At 48.0% G+C, this 22752-nt stretch overlaps 2 protein-coding genes across 9 annotated transcripts in view; both read right to left on the bottom strand.

Moving 5' to 3' along the window:
• grik1a (glutamate receptor, ionotropic, kainate 1a) overlaps positions 1-4114 on the bottom strand; it is a 45583-nt gene extending 41469 nt beyond the window's left edge. For 2 of the 5 annotated variants that reach the window (XR_004766907.1, XM_035433398.1), the window contains exon 1: positions 3218-4114. Coding sequence is in view for 3 of the 5 variants with exons in the window: in XM_035433398.1 (XP_035289289.1) it covers positions 3218-3386 (169 nt within the window). In the remaining 2 variants the exon portion in view is untranslated. The remainder of the gene's footprint in view (positions 1-3217) is intronic. The other 3 variants (XR_004766908.1, XM_035433396.1, XM_035433397.1) reach the window with 3 other exon arrangements.
• A 2700-nt stretch (positions 4115-6814) lies between these two features.
• The window catches only part of LOC118235718 (T-lymphoma invasion and metastasis-inducing protein 1-like), a 62681-nt gene continuing 46743 nt past the window's right edge, over positions 6815-22752 (bottom strand). For 2 of the 4 annotated variants that reach the window (XM_035433393.1, XM_035433392.1), the window contains 12 exons: positions 16083-16268; positions 15268-15336; positions 14209-14334; positions 13634-13742; positions 12673-12852; positions 12118-12236; positions 11217-11325; positions 10351-10409; positions 9601-9703; positions 8273-8360; positions 7869-8041; positions 6815-7335 (listed from right to left, as the gene is read on the bottom strand). In XM_035433393.1, the coding sequence (XP_035289284.1) occupies positions 6818-7335; positions 7869-8041; positions 8273-8360; positions 9601-9703; positions 10351-10409; positions 11217-11325; positions 12118-12236; positions 12673-12852; positions 13634-13742; positions 14209-14334; positions 15268-15336; positions 16083-16268 (1839 nt within the window). In that variant the 3' untranslated portion in view covers positions 6815-6817. Of the gene's footprint in view, positions 7336-7868; positions 8042-8272; positions 8361-9600; positions 9704-10350; positions 10410-11216; positions 11326-12117; positions 12237-12672; positions 12853-13633; positions 13743-14208; positions 14335-15267; positions 15337-16082; positions 16269-20737; positions 20872-22752 lie in introns of those variants that run through there. The other 2 variants (XM_035433395.1, XM_035433394.1) reach the window with 2 other exon arrangements.

Consider the following 22752-nt stretch of genomic DNA (forward strand, 5'->3'; position numbering starts at 1 on the left):
GGTCGCCGATTTAACATTTCTGACAGATACACGCTCTCCCCAGAGCAAAACACACACACGCGATCGGTTCACAATCCGGCTTTGAAGCGACACCGTTCTTTTGATGTGGGAAAGTTTATCGTTCTGGTTCAGCTTTGAACAGAGATTTTTTATCGTCTGACTCCGGCAGGCCAACAGTACATTATGCTGAATTACATTGCATTACGTTTATTCAGCAGATGCTCATATCGATATGGACAAGTTAGGAGAAACATATGTGGTTTCATCAATAACATCACTATTGCAAGTGAACTACGCCAACCAAGAAACAAAGTACAAATCACAAATCCATACATTCCACACATATAGCAAGCCCTTAGAAGAGGAACGCAATAGCTAAAACCATAAAAATAACATACTGTGAATTAGTGCAAAGGTTGGGGGGGCTAGGATGGGAAGAGAAGGGATTCAGGATGTCTGAAGACCTGGATTTTCAGTCTGTGCTGGAAGGGAGCCAGTTATTCTGCTGCCCTGGTCATTTTGGGAAGCTGTGAGACTAGTTGACAGGCATCAAACATATTTTAATATTTGATGAGCCTTTTCAATAATAAAATTAGTTTTTTAAATGTGCATGCTCCATCTGTCACAGCTTTTCTAAAGGTAACAAGAGCAGGTTAAAACCTAGTATATGGCTGGACCTAACACACGTGATCCGGCCGACCAATAGTGTGACTTCATCACTCAGTCAGTCAGTCACAGACATTCGCATCTGTTGGGTTGGCCCCGCTGTTGCGGTCCAGCCAAAAACATTTCAGAAACCACTTGCAAAGAAAGAACACCTAACTAAAGAAAGGACAAACATATCTTAAAAGATAATTATATACAAATACACATTACAAACACCATTCAGTGTCATTTAGCTAAGGGACAATCAGCCTTGTTATATGATTTCAGTTATATTAGGTGGGTCTGAAGTTCTCAAACACTACGTTAGGTAAGGAGGTCCGCAACCCTGGTCTTGTACAGTCACGGGGTCCAAAGGCCTTTGCCTTCTCCTCAGAATCAGCGAGGTATTCAGACGCAAGGACCCAGGTGAGTGGAGTCGAAGGGACAATTTATAGTTTTCATTTGCTCAATCAAGTGCTGAGTAACAATGGAAACCAGCAGAACCCGTGGCTCTCCAGGGCAACAGACCTGGTGCTTTATGTGAAGGTTCTCTGCAACAGTCATCAAACCAGAAACCAATACTGTTAAATCATGAGCGTCAAATCAACTCCAGTGCCTGTGGCCCCCAAAACATTCCCCGCAATCGCACGATTGGTCAGAATGGGACGCAAGTGTTAGCCTAACAGTAGCTTGGGTTAAGGCGTCAAAGCTCTCTAAATATCCGAAAGTTTAAATAAATTATCGAACAGCGGCCATTCTGGAAAAGGTGCTTATTAAAGGAGGCATCCACCATAGGAACAAAATGAAAAAAATGTTTGGGTAAGAATAACGTATGAGACTTTGAAAAAGATGAGCCTTTACCCCAATCCCGAAGTCATCCATGATTCCTCTAAAGGCTCTGACCAATCGCGGCAGGGCAGATTCAGGGAGGATGAAAGCAGGTGCAAAAAAAAAAATTTATAACACTGTAAATCTACCATTTGTGTAGATATTTGCAGTTTTCTTTCAATGAACAGCAAACAAGGTGTAAGGACTCTTTAGCCAATCAGTGGCTTAAATGAATCACCGTCACTGAAACATACTGAAAACCAGCAGACACCGTGGCATACCAGTACTTAATTGGCCGCTGATTGACAGGAAACCACAAATCCCAGCAGGCTATGCGGCCCTCCAGGACTGTAGTTAGACATCCCTGTGTTCAATGAATCCTGGGTGTGTCCCAAAACTTTTAAAAAATTCATCCAACTTTCCACTACCACCTTCTCTCCTTTGTGCCCCTGAAACAGATATGTGTCCTCTCTCCCTCCAGTGTCCCAATATTGGAGGAGACAAGCAACCCCTGCTTGATCAGGGGTTCCCAACTCTGGTACTGGAGAACCCCCAAGAATGGTGGCTTTCCAAAAATGAAATGCAATTTCTGAAGTAGAAAGAGCTGTTAATTGTTTTTAATTGGAACTTTAAAAGCCTAATGAGGGATGGTTTAATATCCCATTATGTCAGAAATGCATATAGAATTAATATTCCATACGAATTAATGGACTTTTAATCAGTCAGATAAGTTCTCCAAGACCTAATGCTTTAATTTCCTGTGAAGTGAAAGACGTTACATTTTGTACTCCCTAATTGATGGACCCAACGCTGAAATCAGTGAACTTTCAAGTGCTGAACGCGCAGACAACTGGTCATTGGTGCTAACACCTTGGTATTTCTTCAAATTCTTAATTTTCCCGCAATCAGCAGGATTTTTTTTTTTTTTTTTTAGAAAAAAGTTTAAGACTCATAGCGGATTCACTTTACAGGTGGTCTGTAAACACACATGCCATCCGCAATGATTTTATATCAGTTAAACCTTAATGACATAAAAGCGCAACGTTTTGGAGTATGCCGGGGGTTTAAGAATGAAGTAAGAAGAACATAACACACTGTTACACATTAAATGTGTATCAAACGTTTGCGGTTTTCTCGTTTATTTCGTGTTTTCATGACAGCACTGCCGGCAGCCTACTGAGTAACAATAAGACAGCACCACTTCGCCAGAGTTAGCGTCTGGAGCATTTCCCCAACAACGGATGGGCTACAACTTGAACACAATCAATCAATCAATCAATTAGTTAACAATACAAAGCGATTAATATAGACCTCAAAACACCACAGTACTTATAACAAAAACACAGCGCCGCAATAACAACTCCAACTTACTGTATTTTAAATGCTTGGTTGCAAAATTCAACTATTACGCAACAGTTCTCTGTAAATGAATTCCTTCATCCAAAATATAAACTAGAAGGGAAAAAAGACAGACGAAAAGACTCTTAGCTGTGACAAGATTCTTAGTCTTAACTGTGATAATGAGGTAGAAAACTGAGATATTTAACTAATCTAACAAGGTAAACCATGTACAAGGTGTACTATCGCACCCACTTATGAAATTTCCGGATCATGGCCATAGAGGTCCATAAGCGGTGAGGTAATACAGATTCCATGCATGCTCGTGCATCTTTGAAATTAGTTACCTTATATGTCAACAAGCAAAAGCATAACATCACAAACCTTTAAACCATGTCCAACTTACCAATTCTAAGGACTTGCTGCGAACTCAGACACACCTCTGTCATGAAGTAGAGCAAACATAACTGCAGTCCCTTCCTCCTCTCCGTGGATCTGGAGTCAAACTTAACGTTGATCTCCATATTTTTTAATTCGCGCCAGTCCTTGTATCCGAACGAGAAATAAATTGGCATCCAACTTCCATCACTGTCTTTATCTCGGCTTTCTGGAGAGGGTTAAAAAAAACGTTCTCTTGCAAGTGTTGCTCAAACCGAGCCCCTGCTTGCCCGTCCTAACCCATCACTCTTGGTAGGAACAAGGGCACCGCTTTCCTATTCAAAACGTCTTCCCCTCGAATGCATCGCTCTCTTTATTGGTCTCGGCACATAATGTCTGCAAGAGAACTGTAGAAAAGGACCACGAGCGTCCCGCTCCGTGCGCGAGCTCAGTGTGTGGGGCACTGTCACACGAGCCACCACTTCCACGCTCACGGGGGAGGATTAACTTCGGATCTGGCAAATTTCGCCCCCGACGTCGTCTCTGATCTGGAACATCGAGAAATGATTAATTCTTCGCTCGCGTCCTGATGAAAATGCAAATCTAATCTCCATAACAGCCGGGTGAAGCTCCCACAAGATTAAGCAGGCAACCCCATAACTACACTACCACACACGGATTTTTAAAGAAGAAAAAAAAGAAAAGAAAATCAGTTTATGCAGTGTAGCCTACATTCAGAACGGATGCATTGTGTAATCTAATAGGTCAATCTATATTCAATGTAGGCTACTTTCGGAACATACAATTTTAAGCGAAGATCGATAAGATCTGGAAGGACACATTAGAAGACAGCGAGTAAATTCTCAATTGTCATTTTATTCAATGTGAAAACATGCTAAACACTAGAACTAAGATGCCATCAAATGTATAGGCAGTGTATGTATTTATGTATTTGTTTATTTATTGGTTTGTTTGTTCACATAGAGCATGGCTGTCCAGTGACAGAACATATGTTATGCTTAACGGCACATTGCCATTTAAATGTGGTCGGTTTAACATACTAAACTTCATTAGCATGTCATTAGGGTGAAATTCCGTAAAAACTGAGTTCAGGGTCTATCTGTAGGAACAAAGCGGTCTTTAACTGGACGCGTTTCTCTATCACTATCGGCAAGTGATATGGTGCTCCGCTTTCCTCCTCAGGTCAACGAATAAAGAGAAGATAATGAAAAAGCTATTTGGAGCGATATGATTTAATAATTATTCATTAGCCAGGTCAAAAGGGACGAGTCCCGAAGTATTCCAAAGGACGAGGTCGCCGTTAAGTGCACTTCGCAAGTAAGCCACATCTGCAACTCGACACGTGTTCTTTATCGCCATCCGGTGGAATAAAATTCAGTAGGCCTGTCCGACAATAGCTGAATTTTATGTATTGTTATAGTCCATTGTATTGCATCCAACTGTAGCCTGTAATCCATGCCGACTGAACCGTTGACCTATAAAATAAAACTGACTAGAGCGACCTAGAGCCAGCAATTTAGTCGCACGTTTTGAAAGGTAGACTTTGTGCTCTATCTGCTGGACATAGGTGGTTATTGCAATGTACCACATATACTGATTTTCCCCCTTAATTATATTGTACACAAATAAAGAAGTACTATGATATTAAGCTTATTTTAATTAGTTGGGTTTTCGTTGTTTTTTTTATTTTTATTTTTTAATCCGGATAGCAATAGATTTGTTATACAGGCCAATTTTTGGCATTGGCCATTTGGAGTCCATGTTTCTTATACAAGTAATTTGGATTCACATTTTAAGCAATCAGACGGGGTATGTCTGTTTCGTGAGCTGCCAATCAGAAGTTAACTTGAAGCAAGTATCCAATCAGAACAGCCAGACCACGTCTGACCTTCAGCTCTCTTGTTTATTTAGAAATTAAATACTTTAAAGTCAATAGGAAAGTATTATATTCCTGTTAATAAATTATATAGAAGAAAATATACACATTTATATTGTGCTAACTGAAAAATTTTCAGGCTGTGACCTATCTGCTGCTGTCACTCTGGGAAAAAAGATATTTAAACATTGGGGATGTTATAGGAGGTAATGTATTTTGAAAATGAAATTACAGAAGTCCACACACATTAAGAAAACAATTTATTTTTTATATAATATTAATACACAGTTCTATGTACCTACACAGGTTTAAAAAGTAAATCTTGGTAGCACAACGGGTAGTTCTATAAAGGATTTCTCTCCTCTGTTCAACACAGACAGTCCTTCTAAAGGGATCGTTCACACCAGAGTTTGATTGCATGTCACAACCAGAGGGATTTGTCTTCATTAAAAAATATATTTGTCTGCTGTGGCAAGCCTAAAATTTCATTAACAAACATGGCATATTTTTTTTTTTTTTTAGAAAAAATGAACAAAAAATATTTAATTCTGACTAGTTGGTGGTAATGGGTGTATTACGCATCTTGTAATATAAAAAAACACAGGCAGCACCAACTCCATTTGACATTTGAGTTATGACGTTAAGTGCCATTTCAATAGATGGAAAAATCTGCGTCAATCGGTTCGCACAGTCCAAGTTTTTCCATAAACAGTGTCAAGCAGACGCATTAAAAAAAAAAAAAAAAAAACAGAACTACAGCATCTGGAATAGGTCAGATACATCGAAAGACGGTATACCTATTAAACAACTAATTAAATAATCCACTGTGAGAAACAAAAACTGACTGTGACGCGATTTTCAGTGTTTGTATACTTGCTATTTGAGTTTCTCAATGATTTTGTAACTCTGAAAGTTCAAGTAAAACAGGACTGGTTTTTGTTTTGTTTGTTTAATCCCTTCCCTTAATGTGAAGACGGGCGGTGGTTAATACTGGAAAGTGGAACGTCGTGTAAACAGAACTCGGTGGAATGTGACGTAAACGGAACAGAAAAAGCGCAGTACCTGCCGATAATCCCGCTTTGAGGCAAAAAAAAAAAAAAAAAAAAACGGAGATACGGAAATTTATGGCTTTTAATGGTCTGTAAAAAAAATTAAAAAAAACAACTATGTGCTCCAACAGTAGGTGTGTGCGCAACTTTAAGACTGTACAAGCGCAAGTAAACCTTACAAGATTAACACAGCAGTCTTTTTCACAGAGAGCCCCCTACAGGACAGAATAAATAACGCAGCCCTTGAGCATAACACAGAAATCGTCTCTCCACCATCCGAAAGAGGTAAGAATACCCACATTCCGAAAATGTAAAAATATAAAATTTGCGGGGAGGGGGTTGGCGGGTGGGGGGGGGGGGGGTGGTTGCTGCGGGGGAGAACAAATTGCAGTCCAGGATACGTAGCTGCCTGAGTTCATGTGCAAAGCTTGCCCAGCCGAACGCGTGATTGGATGACGTGATTGTATGAGGAGGTCGCTCTTTCAGAGCCTCATATTGGTGCATGAGCAGGTGGGGTGATGGTGGTGAGGGGATGGAGAGGGGGGGGCTGGGGGGGGGGGGGGGGGGTTGTATTGCTCCGAGGTGAATGGAGATGATGTAATGGTTTACAGTGCTTGAGCTCTGGGTCCCTCCATGCTCCGTCCGAACAGAGCAGAGTGCATTTTGCTCCAAAGCGCGCGTTTCAGAAGACGTCTTCGCCACGGGAGACCACAAAATCGTCCCGCCGCACCCAAACGACCTCCCCGTCCGCCACCACCGCCCCTTCCACGGCGCACTGCTTCCGCAGGTGGGACAGCTTGAGGGCGTGGCCATGGCCGTGTCCCTGGGCCCCGCCCCCTTCGTCCTCCCGCCCCGCCTCCAGGGACAGGGCCCCCACGGGGGCCTCCAGCCCGGGCTCGGCCGAGGGGCCCCGCAGGGACTCGCAGTACTCGTCGTCGTCGCTGAGGATGTCCGTCTCCTTGACGTCGTCCTGGTCGTCGTAGCGACCCAGGTCGAACTGCTCCTCCACCCAGCGGTCCGTGTCCCCGCCGGGCGCGGCGGCGTGCTGCCGGGGAGGGGGCGGGGACCGGGGCGGGGGCGTGGCCAGCCGCGGGGGCGTGTCCCTGGCGGGGCTGCCGTGGAAGACGATGTCGGTGTCGATGGTGAAGCGGTTACGGACCAGTGTTTTCCGGCCCAGGGTCCGAGAGGGCGGGGTGGTGGCTGGAGGAGGGGGGAAAGAGAAGGGTTCAGAACAACGGTCTCAAAACCGGCTAACTTTCCTCTCCAATACACACACACACACACACACACACACACACACACACACATGCACGCACACACCTCAAACCTCCAATAAATCATTGAATCATTGAGCGAGTGAATCAGTCAGTGAGTGAGCGAATGACCCAGTGAGTGAGTGAATTGCTGAGTGAGTGAGTGAGTGAATTTCTGAGTGAATGAATTTCTGAATCGGTGGAGTGAGTGAGTGAGTGAATTGGTGAGTGAATCGTTGAGTGAATTGGTGAATCGTGAGTGAGTCAGTGAATGAGTGAATCGCTGAGTGAGTCAGTGAGTGAGTGAATCGCTGAGTGAGTCAGTGAGTGAGTGAATCGCTGAGTGAGTCAGTGAGTGAGTGAATCGCTGAGTGAGTCAGTGAGTGAGTGAATCGCTGAGTGAGTCAGTGAGTGAGTGAATCGCTGAGTGAGTCAGTGAGTGAGTGAATCGCTGAGTGAATCGGTCACTGAGTGAGTCACCTGCTCTGTTCATGTTGGGCCTGGCTCCCTTCAGGGCGCAGAGCCTCTTGCCCCCGAAGGGGACATACTGCTGGTTCGGGGGCAGACTCTCGGTCTTGAGGAGCTGCCTGCGCTGTTTGTCTCTCAGGATGGAGTGCACGGCCCGCAGGAAGTCCTTCTTACTCTCCGGGGAACTGCGGGGAGAGAAGAGGGCGGGGCCTGAGTCTCCCTTCAGCTTTAGACCACACGTTATCCCACAGTAATCACACAGCACCTGGTGGAAATTCCAGCTTGGTTCCAGCCTGGTTTTAAGCTGGTTTGGAGATGGTCGAGCATGGCAACAAGACAGCTGAGATAGCCAATCGTGCGGTCAAAAAGTGCGGTCGGTTGAAAAGTAAAGGGTTAATAATGCGGCCCTGGCTCACCTGCAGCACAGGTGGAACGTCCTCTCGGGCCGCCCCTCCGACTCGGACCGGACGTGAACGAGCTCGCACATGGCTGTGCCTTCCGAATCTGCAGGGGGTGGCGGGGGGAGACAAAGCGGCACATGTTACACAACCCCCACCTTACACACTTTATGGACAAAAGAACATCGCAATTCTATGGCGCTTTAGAATTATACGGTGACTGCTGAGTCTATCCGGAACCTGTTTTACTATATACCGATGGTGACCAGCCCTGATCCCGGAGATCTACAGTCCTGTCTGTTTTCATTTCAACTCTAATTTGGCAGACTTGAGCCTACTAATTAGCAGCTCAATGCAAATCTGTAGCAGTTGAATGAGACCTGCTTTGTTTGAGCGTTCATTGAAACATCACACACCATTCACAGCCAAAAATCAATTTCTGCTCCTTTCAGGGTGACACGTTATCCGTTCATTCGGGGTTACACATTATCTGTTCGTTTTTGGGATTGCAGAAAAATAACACAATTCCCTCCGCCAGCTGTTAAACTGGAGGAGCGCTTTTCTAAACGATCCAGAACATCGGAGGAGTTCACATTCCGGCCTTCTGAAAGCAGCCGTTAGGAGCAGCGATGGTGAAGGACGTTCACCGAGCAGATGTGTAGAGATCCAGTCTCCCATGATCCCCTCTGGCCATAAAAGGAAGCAGTGGAGTGTAACCCAGCAGGTCTGGGGCGAGGTCATGTCCCCTCTCCCCGAGGGGGGGGGGGGGGGGGGGGGGGCGATGGTTCATAAACCAGAAAAGTTCCTAAACTCCTCCGATGACCCAAGAAGCACCCTCCACCCCCCTCCCCCCAACACGACCTTACGGGAATGTCCCTTCCCCGTGAGCCAAGTGTCCTTAAATACTCTGTGCTCCAGAGGGAAATAAAGCGAGTGTCACTTCTGCACCCGTCCCTCCAGTCCTGCGCTGACACCGCCTGACGCACCACTTCAGAGCTGCAGAATTAGCCTGGTCGCTAAACGCCGTTCACTTGGTCGCCATCAAAATACTTAAATGTGCTTTTTATAGAAAAGAACATATGGACAACAACGAATAAAGACGTAGACAAGAAAGAGAGAGACCAGAGGCGGAAAATCCAGGTCCAGAAAGTAAAAGTCCTCCCCAGTATTTTGTTTCAATCACCTGGATTTGCTAATTAGCACAATTCCTCAGCCAGGAATTGGAACTAATTAAATCAACTGGCTGAGTTTATGGGTGGAAGAAACACACGGCAGGAATTTTCGCTTTCTGACCCCTGGAATTTAACACACCTCTGAGAGAGACAGAGAGGCATTTTAAGGTTTACCCGTACTTCCTAGAGCGCGGACTTGCAGGGCGTTGGTGGGGATCATGTGGCGGAACCGGAAGGGGTCCCTCTCCTCGACCACTGACGCCCGGTGCGATCCGCCCTGCAATGGAGAGACAGCAGGCCATGGGGTTTACCGTCAATCTAGGCCAGAATACACGATGACAGAGGAACCACTAAGGTTCACAATGAGGCAGGCTAGAGTAAACACTGACAGAGCAGACACTAGGGGGCTTGGATTGAGCCAGGCCAGAGGTATTGCTGTCAGAACAGATATTGGGGTTTATAGTGAGGCAGGCTAAACTATGCGCTCACAGAGCGGATGTTTGAATTCAGTGAGGCAGACCAGATTACACGCTGACAGAGCAGATATTTGAGTTCAGTGAGGCAGGCAAAACTGCACGTTCACAGAACGATATTGGGGTTCACAGTGAGACAGGCCAGACTACACGCTCACAGAGCAGATACTGTCCTTTTGAGTTCACAGTACACAATGACCAATCACAGGTTTAACAGCTTTTGACATTCGATGAAAACAATTCTTGCATGAGACTGCACTAACACACTTTAAAGGTTGACTATGGAAATGAGACGGAGGGAAATTCCAGATAAATAAGGTTGGTACGCTGGCTGCTGGGTTTAATAATTAATTGTTGGAAATCCAAAGGCAGTAGACCTCAGTGGTTAGCAAGGTTGCTTGTCAATCTGTATTAATGTTCAACGATGGAAAGAAAAGGAAAAAGCACTTACTATTTTCTTCTTGTGCTTGGAGCAGTCTTTGTACACAAACACGACAGCAGTTTTGAAGACTAAAAGTGGAAGGAAAAGAAAACATGTTAGGTTGGAGAAACCCAAATTCAAACCACTACACCACACATTCCCTAAAGACTACTAAGTGCTTGAGTAAAGCTCCAAGCTCATCGTCCTTCCGTGCTTGTAAGGTCAGATCTTGAAGAAGCAGTACCTTAAGAAATTACTAATGCGCATGGCAAGTGACCTGAAAAACAACCTCCATGCACTTCTTCTGTGAAACACGCCACAGTGAATGATTATTAATGTACCCTTGTTAGGCCGTAAGCTTTAGAAGTAAATGGCGTTTCTATTCTTTAAAAAGCCATTACGGCGTCTTTGTGACTGTGTCTCTGTAAAAAAAAAAAAAAGCACTATACAAATAAAATAGAACTGAATTGAAGTGAAAAGCCAGCGATGTTAGACTTGGACAACATTACGCTTCTGTTGGCAGCTGACCAACTGACGGCCATAGATCAGGCTGCCAGGACCTGTTCCTGGAGATCTACCAGGCCTGTAGGTTTTCATTCCAACCCTGATTTAGCACACCTCATTCAAGCTAGGGCAGGGCAGCCCAGCCCTGTTCCTGGAGATCTACAGCCCCGTAGGTTTTCATTTCAACCCTGATTTAGCACACCTGGCTCTACTCATCGGCAGCTCAAGGAGATCTCTAGCTGTTGAATGAGGTGTGGCTTTGTTAGGGTTGGAGTGAAAACCTACAGTGCGGTACATCTCCAGGAACAGGGCGGGGCAGCCCTGCTGTAAATGAGCGAATGAATATGGACGGGGGGTAGGAGGTCCCAGCGCGTGCCCGTGTGGAGACGCACCGAAAGTGGCCAGCTCGGGGTCCCTCTTCCCCTTGGCCAGCGAGGAGGGGGGGTTGATCCAGGCCACGCTGGTGTGCAGGAGCAGGTCTCCCATCGACAGGTCGGCTACCTGCAGCACACACACACACTCATCAGAGTCAGTATACACATACATACATACACATACATACACACACACACACCAACACACACACACAGCAGAGCATATAACTCTCACTCCCTCTCTCTCTTTCACACACACACACACACACACACAGCAGAGCATATCACTCTCACTCTCTCTCTCTCTTTCACACACACACACACACACACACAGCAGAGCATATCACTCTCACTCTCTCTCTCTCTTTCACACACACACACACACACACACACACACACAGCAGAGTATATCACTCTCACTCAGCTCACACACACACACACATACACACACACTGAGATATGACAGCTCGGGCGATATCCCCATCTAATACAGCAGCTGCACAGCCCAAACCGGCCTCAGAGAGATCCATACTGCAAAATACGGCACCAAAAAAAAAACGTAATACCTTTTAAAAACCCGCCGCGGCTTCAAAGCAGCGTGAAATTAAAGCGGGAGAAAAGCCATTTACGGCCCGTCGCCGTGAGAAACACCCCTCCAGGGAATAGTATCAGACCGGTCTGGGAGGGGGGGGCAATTATTGGGGTTTTTTTTTTTCTTTTTCACTCTCAAACAGAGACAGAGGCAGGCAAGCGTGGGCAGAAGAAATCGATAATAAGCTGGAGTGACTTGTGGGGACGTCCCGCAGTGACTTGTGGGGACATCGTCCCGCAGTGACTTGTGGGGACGTCGTCCCGCAGTGACTTGCGGGGACGCGTGCTAGCCGAGCTCCGCGCGCTCGAGCGCGGGCCGCCGCCTCACCTCTTTCTTGTCGCCCGTCTGCTCGGCGATGAGCTGGTCGAAGACGCCGCCGTACTCCTCGTGGATCTTCTGCATCTCGTTGATGTGGCTCGCCACCTTGTTCATGGCATTCATGGCGACTGCATGAAAAGACGGAAAAATTTATTAAAAACAAGCGTTCCGTGGGATGCTTTCCCACTGTCCTAATGCACTGTCATACAGACAAAAAATGTACAAGCACAAGCACACATACACTGCAGTCCGCACACACACACACACACACACACACACACACAGATACACTGCAGTGCACACACACACACACGCACACACACTGCAGTGCGCACACACACACGTACTTGCACTTGCGCACACACTGAAGTATGCACACACACACACACACACACACATACACGCTGCATTTCAGACACACATACAGATTCACTGCAGTGCACACACACTCATGTACACAAACACACACACGCACTGCAGTGCACACACACACACACACACACACACATGCGCCGCACACACACACATGCGCACACACAGACACACACACACACACACACTCACCGTTGAGGTGGTAGTGCTCCTCGCTGTCGGGGTTGGTGAGGGAGTGCAGCTCCCTCAGCAGTAAGGGGTACTTCAGCACTCTCTGGATGGGCTTGATCAGGTAGGACTCCAGCGCATAGGAATGCTGCCGACGGGGGTTCCGCACATCCAGAAAGGCCTTGAAGTCGGGGTCCGTCTTAGCTGCAGTAACACACGCAGGCACACACACACACACACACACAAATACATACCACGGTGAGAGAGGATTCGACCAAAAAAAGCTGAGAAAATATGACATCACAAAAGCATGGAATCTAGGAACGGTTCTGTCTGGAAAGGAGACATACTAAGTGCACTACGACAAGTTTAATCCGCAGTTTGGGAAAAATAAAGAGCCCTTCCCTTTCTTCTGGAAATGAACTTTAAGAACTTTTCCGTAGGCTACGTGCACCTTAACAAGCTGGTTTCTCCGCGAACGTACTCCGACCGCTGCTGCGGGCGAACTGCGAAACCCCAAATTCATTCCGACCCGTCCCCACCCCTTTCGCTCTAACCGCTCTCCTGGTTATGCCAGCCTCCCCCCCTGTCCCGCCAAGAACGGCTCAAAAGAAGGACATTCCACCCGTCGCGTCGACAAATTAGGGCCCTGGGAACTGGGGCGCACAGCGAGGCCCCCCCTCCCCCACCCCCCTCCCCCCCCACAGGGGACAGAGAGAGAGGGACCCTGCCAAGGCCACATTAGAGAGGGAGACTCTGCCAAGACCACATCAACCACGGAGGGCTGCAGGGAGCTCCAGGGGGAACAATCGGGGGGGACAATAAAGTCCCAAAAATAAATTAAATCGGGTGATCGTGCAGGACGGTCTCTCTGGGGAGCCTGGGAGTGGCCCTGCGGGTGTAAATGGGGAGCTCTGGGGCGAGTTGAGGAGTGAATTTTGGAGACGTGGGGCGCGGTGCTGGTGGGAGGGGCGGGGGGGTTTACCTTTTACGAGGACTTTGGGGACTTTCGTGTGACTGGCACAGAAGGCACTGTAGATCTTGAAGCGGTCTGCGTAGTACAGGAAAGAGCCGCCCAGAGAGAACAGGACTTTCTGCAGCGGGGGGGTCAAGGGGGGGGGGGGGGGGGGGGGGGGGGGGGGAAGGAAAGGCATGTGTGTCAGGTTAGGTACATTCCTGCCATCGCCCTTGACCGAGGCTCTGGCCCCTCAGAACTGGAGTTGGTCCCCGGGCGCTGCACTGTGGCTGCCCACTGCTCCTAAGTAGCAAGTATGGGTTAAATACAGAGGTCAAATTACCCCACGGGGTTCAATAAAGTTTAACCTTTGAAGGCCAGTGCTTTATGGCCATTAGCCTTGCTTTGCCCTATAGACATGTTCTTTCGGGGATTTCCCTCTGCTATGGCCTCATTACAGTATTTCAATACAATCTCAGTTTAATCTCATTTCCTGATGATACAGTATGCTCGCTTCATAAAAGGCAGGAACATTATTTCACATTTATACCTACAAGTTTTAGGTTTTTTCTTCCTTGGTGAGTATGTAACGGACAGAAGGCTACCTTAAACTGGTCCACCCTCTCCAGCGTCTCCAGATCCGGGACCAGCCGCGTCCCGTCTTCCAGAGTCTTGAGAAACTCCACCTGGAATTCCACCATCTCGGCCAAGTTCCCGAACAGCACGTCCAGCTTTAAAAAAAATAAAATAAAATAAAATAAAAAATAAATAAACAGCACACAGGCCCAGTCAGTCCTGGCACTCCCCTGCAACGAAGGCTCAATTCAAATAAACACCACCACGGCAGACAAGATAAGTGACGCGTGGGATTCGAAGATAAGTGGCATTCTAGGATGACTAGTGTTCTAAGATGAGCAGCATTCTAAGGTGAGTGGGTTTCTAAAATGAGTCATAACATCTTTGAACGCTACTGAGTGCAGACTGCACAGTCCACCATAAAACAACAAATTAACAAATCTTTAAAAAAAACGGGTTCTATAACCAGTTTCTCTCTTCCTTAATCTATTGACTCCAGATTTGGCTGTGACTAATCTCTCGGAGATAACAGCAGCCACCAGCAGACGCTAAATCTCAGGAGTCGACTCTGGATAAGACGTGTCCCGACAGCCACCCAAAAAAATACTTGTCAGCTGTTGACATTTTATCTTAACTGATCTTCAAAGCCCTGAGGAGAGCAGTGCGCTGCTGAGTATTAAACATGTACACCGTGAATCCGTCAGTTCGTACAACATTAACTGACTTTAAGCACAGTCATGCTTGTTATGTCAACTTGCTTGGCTCGGCCTTTTTTTTCCCCTCTAATTTTGTGCGAATGACTTGAGCTAAAGACAGAGAGCATCTGCAAATGCCAGGTTTGTCTGAAATGGCAGCCCACTTTCTCCCTGTTTAGCAGAAATGAAAAACGTAGAATACAGTCAAAGAGGCCTGTTTCAGAAGCACAATATGGCGAGTGAGATATCTAGGCAACCACAACTTGGGAAAATGTATTTATTTTTTGTTTAACCTTCAGGGGAGGGATAATGATATACACCAACACGTAATTGGCGTGTAGATTCCCTTTTTAAAGAGGCAGAATTCGGGCTGCGGGTGCGACGCTGGCGTACCTCGTCCTGAGTGAGGAAGCTCTCCTTCTGCAGGGGGGTCAGGTACCTGGCGATGAGGCAGTTCAGGTCCTGAAAGACAAGCGCAGGACACGCTCGGTTAGCGGACGGCCAAATCCGGAGGAATTCACTTCCGGGACACTCAGGGGAGCAGGAAGTTTACGTGTGGTGGAGGCGGGGGGGGCATAAAAACCATGCTTTATTTTCAGAAGTCAAAATTATATCGATTATTTCACTGATGTCACTGGCTAATCGTGGGACTAATCATGGGAAGTCTTCATAAGAGGATCATTCATTCTAAGACTCTGACGAAGGCCAGAGAGATCCAGAACATACGTCATTTTAAGGCAACAAAGCTGCAGGCACAGCAGTAGGCACACGGTGTTGCTGTGAGTTTTTGTTTTTGGCTTTTGCCAGGACCGGTGTTCTGCACAAAGGGCGGTGTGCAAACCTTCAGCGTTGCTCAGTGAAATGTGTTCATGCTTGTTACAGTGCAGAGCGGTTTTTTCGTGTGGGGAGCGTGGGCGTGGGTAACCATGTGGATCCCGTGGCCTTGAGCGGGACGAGGGGGCAGGGCGAGACCGGCCCGGCGGGTCGGCTCACGACGGGGGGGGGGGGGGGGGGGGGGATGGATCGCGGCGGGGGAGAAGGTGAGACAGGACGGGAGCAAGACGGATCACAGCAGGGGGGACCAGGTGAGACAGGATGGGAGAGAGATGGATTACATGGGGGGGAGGGGTGAGATGGGACAGCAGCGGGACGGATCGCGGCAGGGGGGGCAGGCTCAGACGGGACGTCCCGCAGGGGGGGGGACTCACTTTGACGTAGGTGCGCTCCGTCTCCACCAGCTCGCTGATGACCTTGCGCAGCTTGTCGGCATCGGAGAGCTGGCGGGGGGTGGTGGCCAGGGGGGGTCCGGGGGAGTCCGGGCTGACGGGGGATGAGCTGTCCGAGGGGCTCATCTCCTGCAGGCCCCGACTGAACCCCGAAACCTGCTCCAAGATCTGGGGGGGGGGGGGAGAGAGGGGGAGAAAAGAGAAATGGATGACCAAAACTGCCTTCCAATGTTTCTCACAGGTCTTTAACCTCTCCGCACTACTTCTTACTCCCTCTCTTCTTTTTTTTCTCTGCTCTCTTTCTGTCTCTGTTCACTTCCTCCCTCTCTCAATTCCTCTTTCTCCCTCTCTCTCTCTTGTTCTCTCTCTCTCTCTCCCTCTCTGTCTCTGTTTATCCCACTGGCTGTTGGAACAGTACATATTCCAGAGCCCTTCACACGGTAGAGCGCGGTATGTATGTATCCACACGTTTGTGTGGGCGTTGCCGGGGAAACGGGCGCCGCGGCGTTGGCAGAAGGCCGTGTCCGTGCGCTCGGCACACGCAGGCCGCGGAGGCCGGGAGGAAGAGCTCCAGGGCGGGCTACGCAAGCAGCGCGCCTGGAGCCCCAACAACGCTGCCGCCACCTCTACGGGTCATCGACGCTTTGAGGGAAAACACCGCCCCCCCCCCCCCCCACCACCCCCACCCCCAGCCTGCTACACAAGCAGCGTACCTGCCCAACAGCCAGGATCCCCAACAACGCTGCCACCACCATCATCATCATCATCAACGCTTTGAGGGAAAACGCTGACCCCCCCATCCGCCCCCCACTCCCAGCCTGCACTCTGCTCACAGAGTTAATCTCTGAACCCCCCCCCACCCCACCCATATCTTTTTGTTTTTTCTCCAGCCCACTTGATCAAAATTCCGCTGCATATTTCCCCCCCTGCCACCAGCCCACCCAAGTTTCCCCTGAGCCAAAGCAAAAAACAAAAAACAAAAAAACATTTTAAAAGTGACTGATGAGACGACCTTCTTGAAAAAGACACCCTCCCCCCGTTACCCCTCGAGAAGCATCGTAGCACTTGAACTTCAGGCAGAGCGTGCGAACGCTGGATTGATAACTAGCAGCTACTGGAGCGAAAGCCCCTCTGGTGTGTATGTAGGTCACACCGGCTGCCTGCTCAGTGTGCTGCACTGCTGTGGGACTAGGCTGTGTTACCGGGGGAACTTCTGTAGGCCAGAGAGCCCTTATCAGCTCTGACACTGACACGCTCAGCCTTCTGCTAAACATCCCAGCTATGGCTTTGTGCTGTATATCAACACACATGCAGACCACACACACACATGTATGCACACACACACTCCATCCCTCAGCTGAAAAAGTTATTTAAAGGGACCCATTTCCAGAAAGCCAGAAAGGATTACTGTAATGAAGGACAAACCCAGACAACTCCCAGGCAACACACACACACACACACGTACTCACTCACACACACACACTCACACATATACTCAGCATGACATGAAGAGTAAATAAGACAAAGTGCAGGAGGCTTGTTTTGAAAGGATGGGTCAGTCAACAAACCCAGTAGTCCATCCTTACAGGAAATGAAAAACTCCCACTGAAAAAAACACTTGAATGGAATAAGCTTCCCACAAATTAGACGGGAGCTTCTGTTTAAGCTAAGGAACAGGTTTTGCCAGGGGTGAAACCCAGGCTTTTTGGGCTCCATGAAAAGACCCCACCACCCCAGGCCATTCCAGCAAAACCTACAGTATGTTCAAATATTTTTTGAGGGGTCCTGTCAGTCAGGATCTTTGGAATTGTCCCATCTTCCCCCCGTACAGCGCTCCTGGGTATCTCTCTCACACACACACACACACACACACACCTGCATGCACGCACGTGCACACACACACACACACGCATGCACGCACACACGTGTGCACACACACAGGCACACACATACACACAGAAGATATTGGCTTTCTAAGAATCTTTATTTTTTTTTTTTAGCTCTTGCATAAAATTCACCACAGGTGAGACGCTCCTGAGTTTCAGAACCCAAATCAGCCAATCAGAGGAGAGAAAGCAGGGTGGAGCCCTTCCCAGCAGTCTGCACGGGCCTTAACGAGTCCAAACAGATTAAAGACACGGTTTTCTAAGAAGCGCTGGGAGAGAACGCATGTCCTCCTCTAAAAAAAAAAAAAAAAGGAAAGGAAAAGAGGAAAATAAGGACAGCTGAAACGCGGAGATAAGGGTTCTGTCGCGCAGCCACAGCGGGGGAAAAAAAAGTCGTTTCGCGTCCCGCGGCAGTTCCGAGAAGAATTCCCGTGAGGCCGCGGCAGCACCGCACGACAGCCGCACGCTTCCACGAAAAGAACCGGCCCGGCAAGATCGCCGCACGCCGCTCCAGCGACCTCACCTTCTACGCCACCGCGTCAGAATTACAGCGTTGCATCCGACATTTTTTTTACACAGCTGATTAACACGGAAATGTTTTTTTATTTATTTACGTTCTTCTGTGACTTTCAAATATCTGAAAAAAAACATGCAACAAAATAGGTCTCACACAAAATACATGAAATTAGGTTTAATAGTACTCTATAGTGTCTACAGCTGTTCTTAAAGAGAACGGATTAACATGGAAATGTTATTTACGTTCTTCTGTGACTTTTAAATGTTTGAAAACAAAAAAAAAAAAAACATACAACAAAATAATGAATAGCTCTCACGTAAAATACATACAATTTGGTTTAATGTTATTCAGCGTCTATAGCTGCTCTTAAAAGAGGTGGCTACATTTGAGGGATCTGTGTGCGCTTATTTTGTCCATCGCTATCCACTGTTTGTGCCGCCGAAAAATTCCTTCTGGGTGAAGCAAGCTGAGCGGCAAAGCAATTTTCCCCTGAGGTGTCTCAACTAGTTCCAAGCCTCTCCTATAAACACACCTCTGCTTGGGTTATACAAATACCCACATGACTGCGGTGTGCGCTCTCCTACCAGGCAACTAAAGGCTTTCCACTTTAAATTCATACGCTCATAAACAAGTGAATATTTCACCCAGCATGTCATGTTTTAAAGAACTATGCTATTTCAGCACGGTGACCCGAAAAAGCTTATGCAATTATTGCTATTGATACTTCCGTCTGTAAAAATGTATCTTATGACAAACAGAACCCAAAACTTTGACTGCAAGCAGGAAGGTCTCTTTCTGACACACACTCACGCACACACGCACGCACACACACAAGACGGCACGTCAGTGGTTTGGAGATGGGGGGGGGGGGGGGGGGGGGCTGGGGCAGGGCAGGAAAGTGGATGACAGGATGCTGTCACAGTGCTACAGCTCACAAAGCTACACCAGCGTCAGCAGGGCCTCACGTTCAACACATCACCTATATCTACAGACTCCTGAAGTTCCCAACCCTCAACCACCAAAGCTAAACCAGCACCTGCAGGGCCTCGAGCTCAACACTACACCTATACCTACAGACCCCTGAAGATCCACACTCTCACCCACAGCTGCAGAAACTGCACTTCAACTCCGTCGCCAGGGACTAAACCAAACCACCCCCGGGCATTATGTGAAAGTAATCAAATGTAATGTAATGTAATTTACGAACCTCAACTTCAACATGACACCCGTTGCCGAGGGAACTACAGAATCCCATGCAGGGGAACAGAGAGTGGAGCTCATCACAGATGCTCTTATACAGAGCTACTTTGTACATAGCATTTACATTACAGCTGGATGTGCACTGAAGCAAGCGTCATACCCGGGAATTGAACCTGGGATCTTTAGGTTACAAGACCAGTTTCTTACCCATTACGCTACACTGCCGCCCACTGCTGCAGTAACTGTTCCAGCGACTGCATGACCTCAACATGCACTGCTCAACCAGAGACTGCAGAACCTGGAGTTCACCATTACACCTCTGACTGCAGAACTTCAGTGCCATCACTACAGGACCCAGTGTGTGTGTGTGTGTGTGTGTGAAAGAGAGAGGGAGAGAGAGTGAAACAGAGTTAAATTCTGTACTGCAGACAGTACCGCAAGCCCAAACAGTTGCCGGACAGTACAGCAGAGGTCCTTCACAGTGTGAACCAGTAGCCTTCTATGCGGCTACACCACAAAAACACCGCCTTGCAGAATCACCCCAGTGCAGGGGCTGGTCACCTCAGTGTGACCGCAAGCTGAACGCACCGAACTCACACGACCGTTCCCCCTCATTAAATTTGTCAGGAGATGCACCCACCCCCCTCCCCCCCCATCCTGACGTAAGGGAGAGTCACGGCTGTGTACAGGACACAAATGCTCTGACGCAGCACTGCTCAAATCGCACCCAGCGAAAAAACTCAAGCCCTTTGGCCCCGTTTGAGAAAAACTGCACTTCTGCACACCGAAGACGTTCTGTGCCGAGGCCTCAGAACCGCCCCTGGCTTAGACCGCCTCTCGACCACGCGACCGCTCGGGAAGTCCGAACGTGTACTTCCAAACGACGAAGACCCGAAAACTTCAAACAGGAAGAACAGCCGCAGAGACGCACTACAGACCGGAGCTACAGAGGAACACATCGGAAACGTGAAAGGAGAGAAGAAAGGGGGGAGCAGAAAAGAGGAGAGGAAGGAGGCCGGGGCAGCGGTACTCACCCCGACGGGGGCCGTTCGATAGTAGACCCGGTAGCGCGGGTCCGAGACCCTGCCCTGCATTTCCCCGAAATCTCTCTCTCTCTCTCTCTCTCAAAAAAAAAAACAGAACTAGGAAAGGACCATCCTGCAGCTCGCGCTCTCTGTGTGTGTGTGTGTGTGTGTCTGACTCCTGAGGAGAGAGAGTCTCGTTTGAGCCGCGCCTCTTGGGGTGGGGGGGGCCTGGGGGGGGGGGGGCCTGGGGACTGGGGGCGGGAGGGCGGGAGAGGGGGCGAGTCCAAACCTGTTCTTTAAAGCCGCTCGGCGGAGGCAGGAATCTCTCACTCTGGGCCACGGCGAGCCCCTCCGTGCTCAAACCCGCCGCTCCTGTCCGAGACGTGCCAAGACAAAGCCGCAGCACCGTCAGCCGCACGCCCATTTTCCCCTCTCTCTCTCTATCTCTCTCTATCTCTCTCTCTCTCTCTGTCTCTCTCTCTATCTCTCTTTGTCTCTGCCGGTCTCTGTCTTTATCTCTGTCTTATTTCTCTCTCTCCGTGTCTCTTTTTCTCTTTCTCTGTCTCTCTCTCTCTCTTAGGGTCTTAATCTGCAGTCTCTCAAGCCTCTCAATGGCACTGCTCTGCAAACACACGCTTTAATGTTAAAAAATTAAAAAATTAAAAATAAACCCTTATCGGGGTTTCAGTGTCTCTCCTGTCACATGGGAGAGGGGAAGGCCTGTCTGGAAACCACACCCCCTATGTTTTAAATGTTATGACAAAAAACACGTGACAGTGTATTTTACTGTAAAGGATAAGTTTTAACTGACTAGTTTTATAGAGGAACGAAGCCCTCCGATCACTTCTGCTTTGACCACGCAAGGCCAGGCGGTGGTCTCGTGAGCGCAGAGTTTTGGGACATGTACTATAGACCCGTGACACAAGTGCTCAAACCGACTCAAAACACAGGACAGGACCAGGAAGTGGAACTGGCTGCTGATAGGGCTGTGTGAATCCCCACTTCCCAGCCACTGCCAATTCCTGTGAAAAATAAACTGCCAAGTCGCCTTTTTGCTGCAACTGACAAACTCCGAGCATCAGCACAAAACAAAAGAGGGAAGAAGAAGCACGCAGGAATCTTTAAAACACCCCGAAGCCTGGCCTAGAGTAATGGGACGTCTTCAAAATTTATGCCTCTGAATCAGCAAACGGGGCCAAGATCACGCATTTCAAACCGCAGCAGTTTCTGAAACCTCGGAAGGCTGCCCATTCCTTACTTGAGCAGTGACCAGCCCTGCAAAACGCAATGTTTCCTTTTTTACCGGCTTCTCCATTGCACACTTTTAGCCCATCAAGTTTAACAACCTTTTAGTAAATACGCCAAGGTATTGTTCCGTAAATGCGACTGTCCTTTAGCGCAGTCCTTCTAGAGAAATCTACCTGAGCAACACACTAATTCTGATTGCTGTTCAAAAAAGGTCGCTGGATTTTCCACAAGCACTCCCAGGCTGAGATATACAGACTTTGTCGCCCTCTAGTGGCGAGTTGGAAGGACGGCAGGACAGCTCTGGAAAGGAGGGAAAGGATGACAAATGGACACACGTAACAATCGTACGTCGACCTTTAGGGGGTCAACTGTGCTGTGTGTAACGCGGGAGTTTAGACCTCTAGACCACAAAACTACATTACAACTGGAATAGTTAATCCCTATTCCACAGCTTTGGTTAGCTGCTCCAGCTGCTATGCAGTTCTGTGGTCTAGAGGTTTAAACCTGAGGTTTAAACTCCAGCTGAGTATAAGGCAATTGACCCTAGGTGTCATTAAGAAGGCTAGTTTGTCAATCACCATGACAGGCAGACTGAAACTCTCAGAAAAAAACTTTTCTGTTCTGCATCTCTATGTGCATGTCTCGTTCTCCAATTCATTTTCTTTTTTTCTCTCTCTCTCTTCTTTCTCTCCCTCTGTAGCTATTTTTTAAGTTTTTCATTTTCATTGTGTCGGACCTGAGAAATGCAGTGTTCCTTGCTTGCCACTCCTCTTTGT

Source organism: Anguilla anguilla, chromosome 9 (genome assembly GCF_013347855.1).
Source record: "Anguilla anguilla isolate fAngAng1 chromosome 9, fAngAng1.pri, whole genome shotgun sequence".
NCBI lineage: Eukaryota > Metazoa > Chordata > Actinopteri > Anguilliformes > Anguillidae > Anguilla > Anguilla anguilla.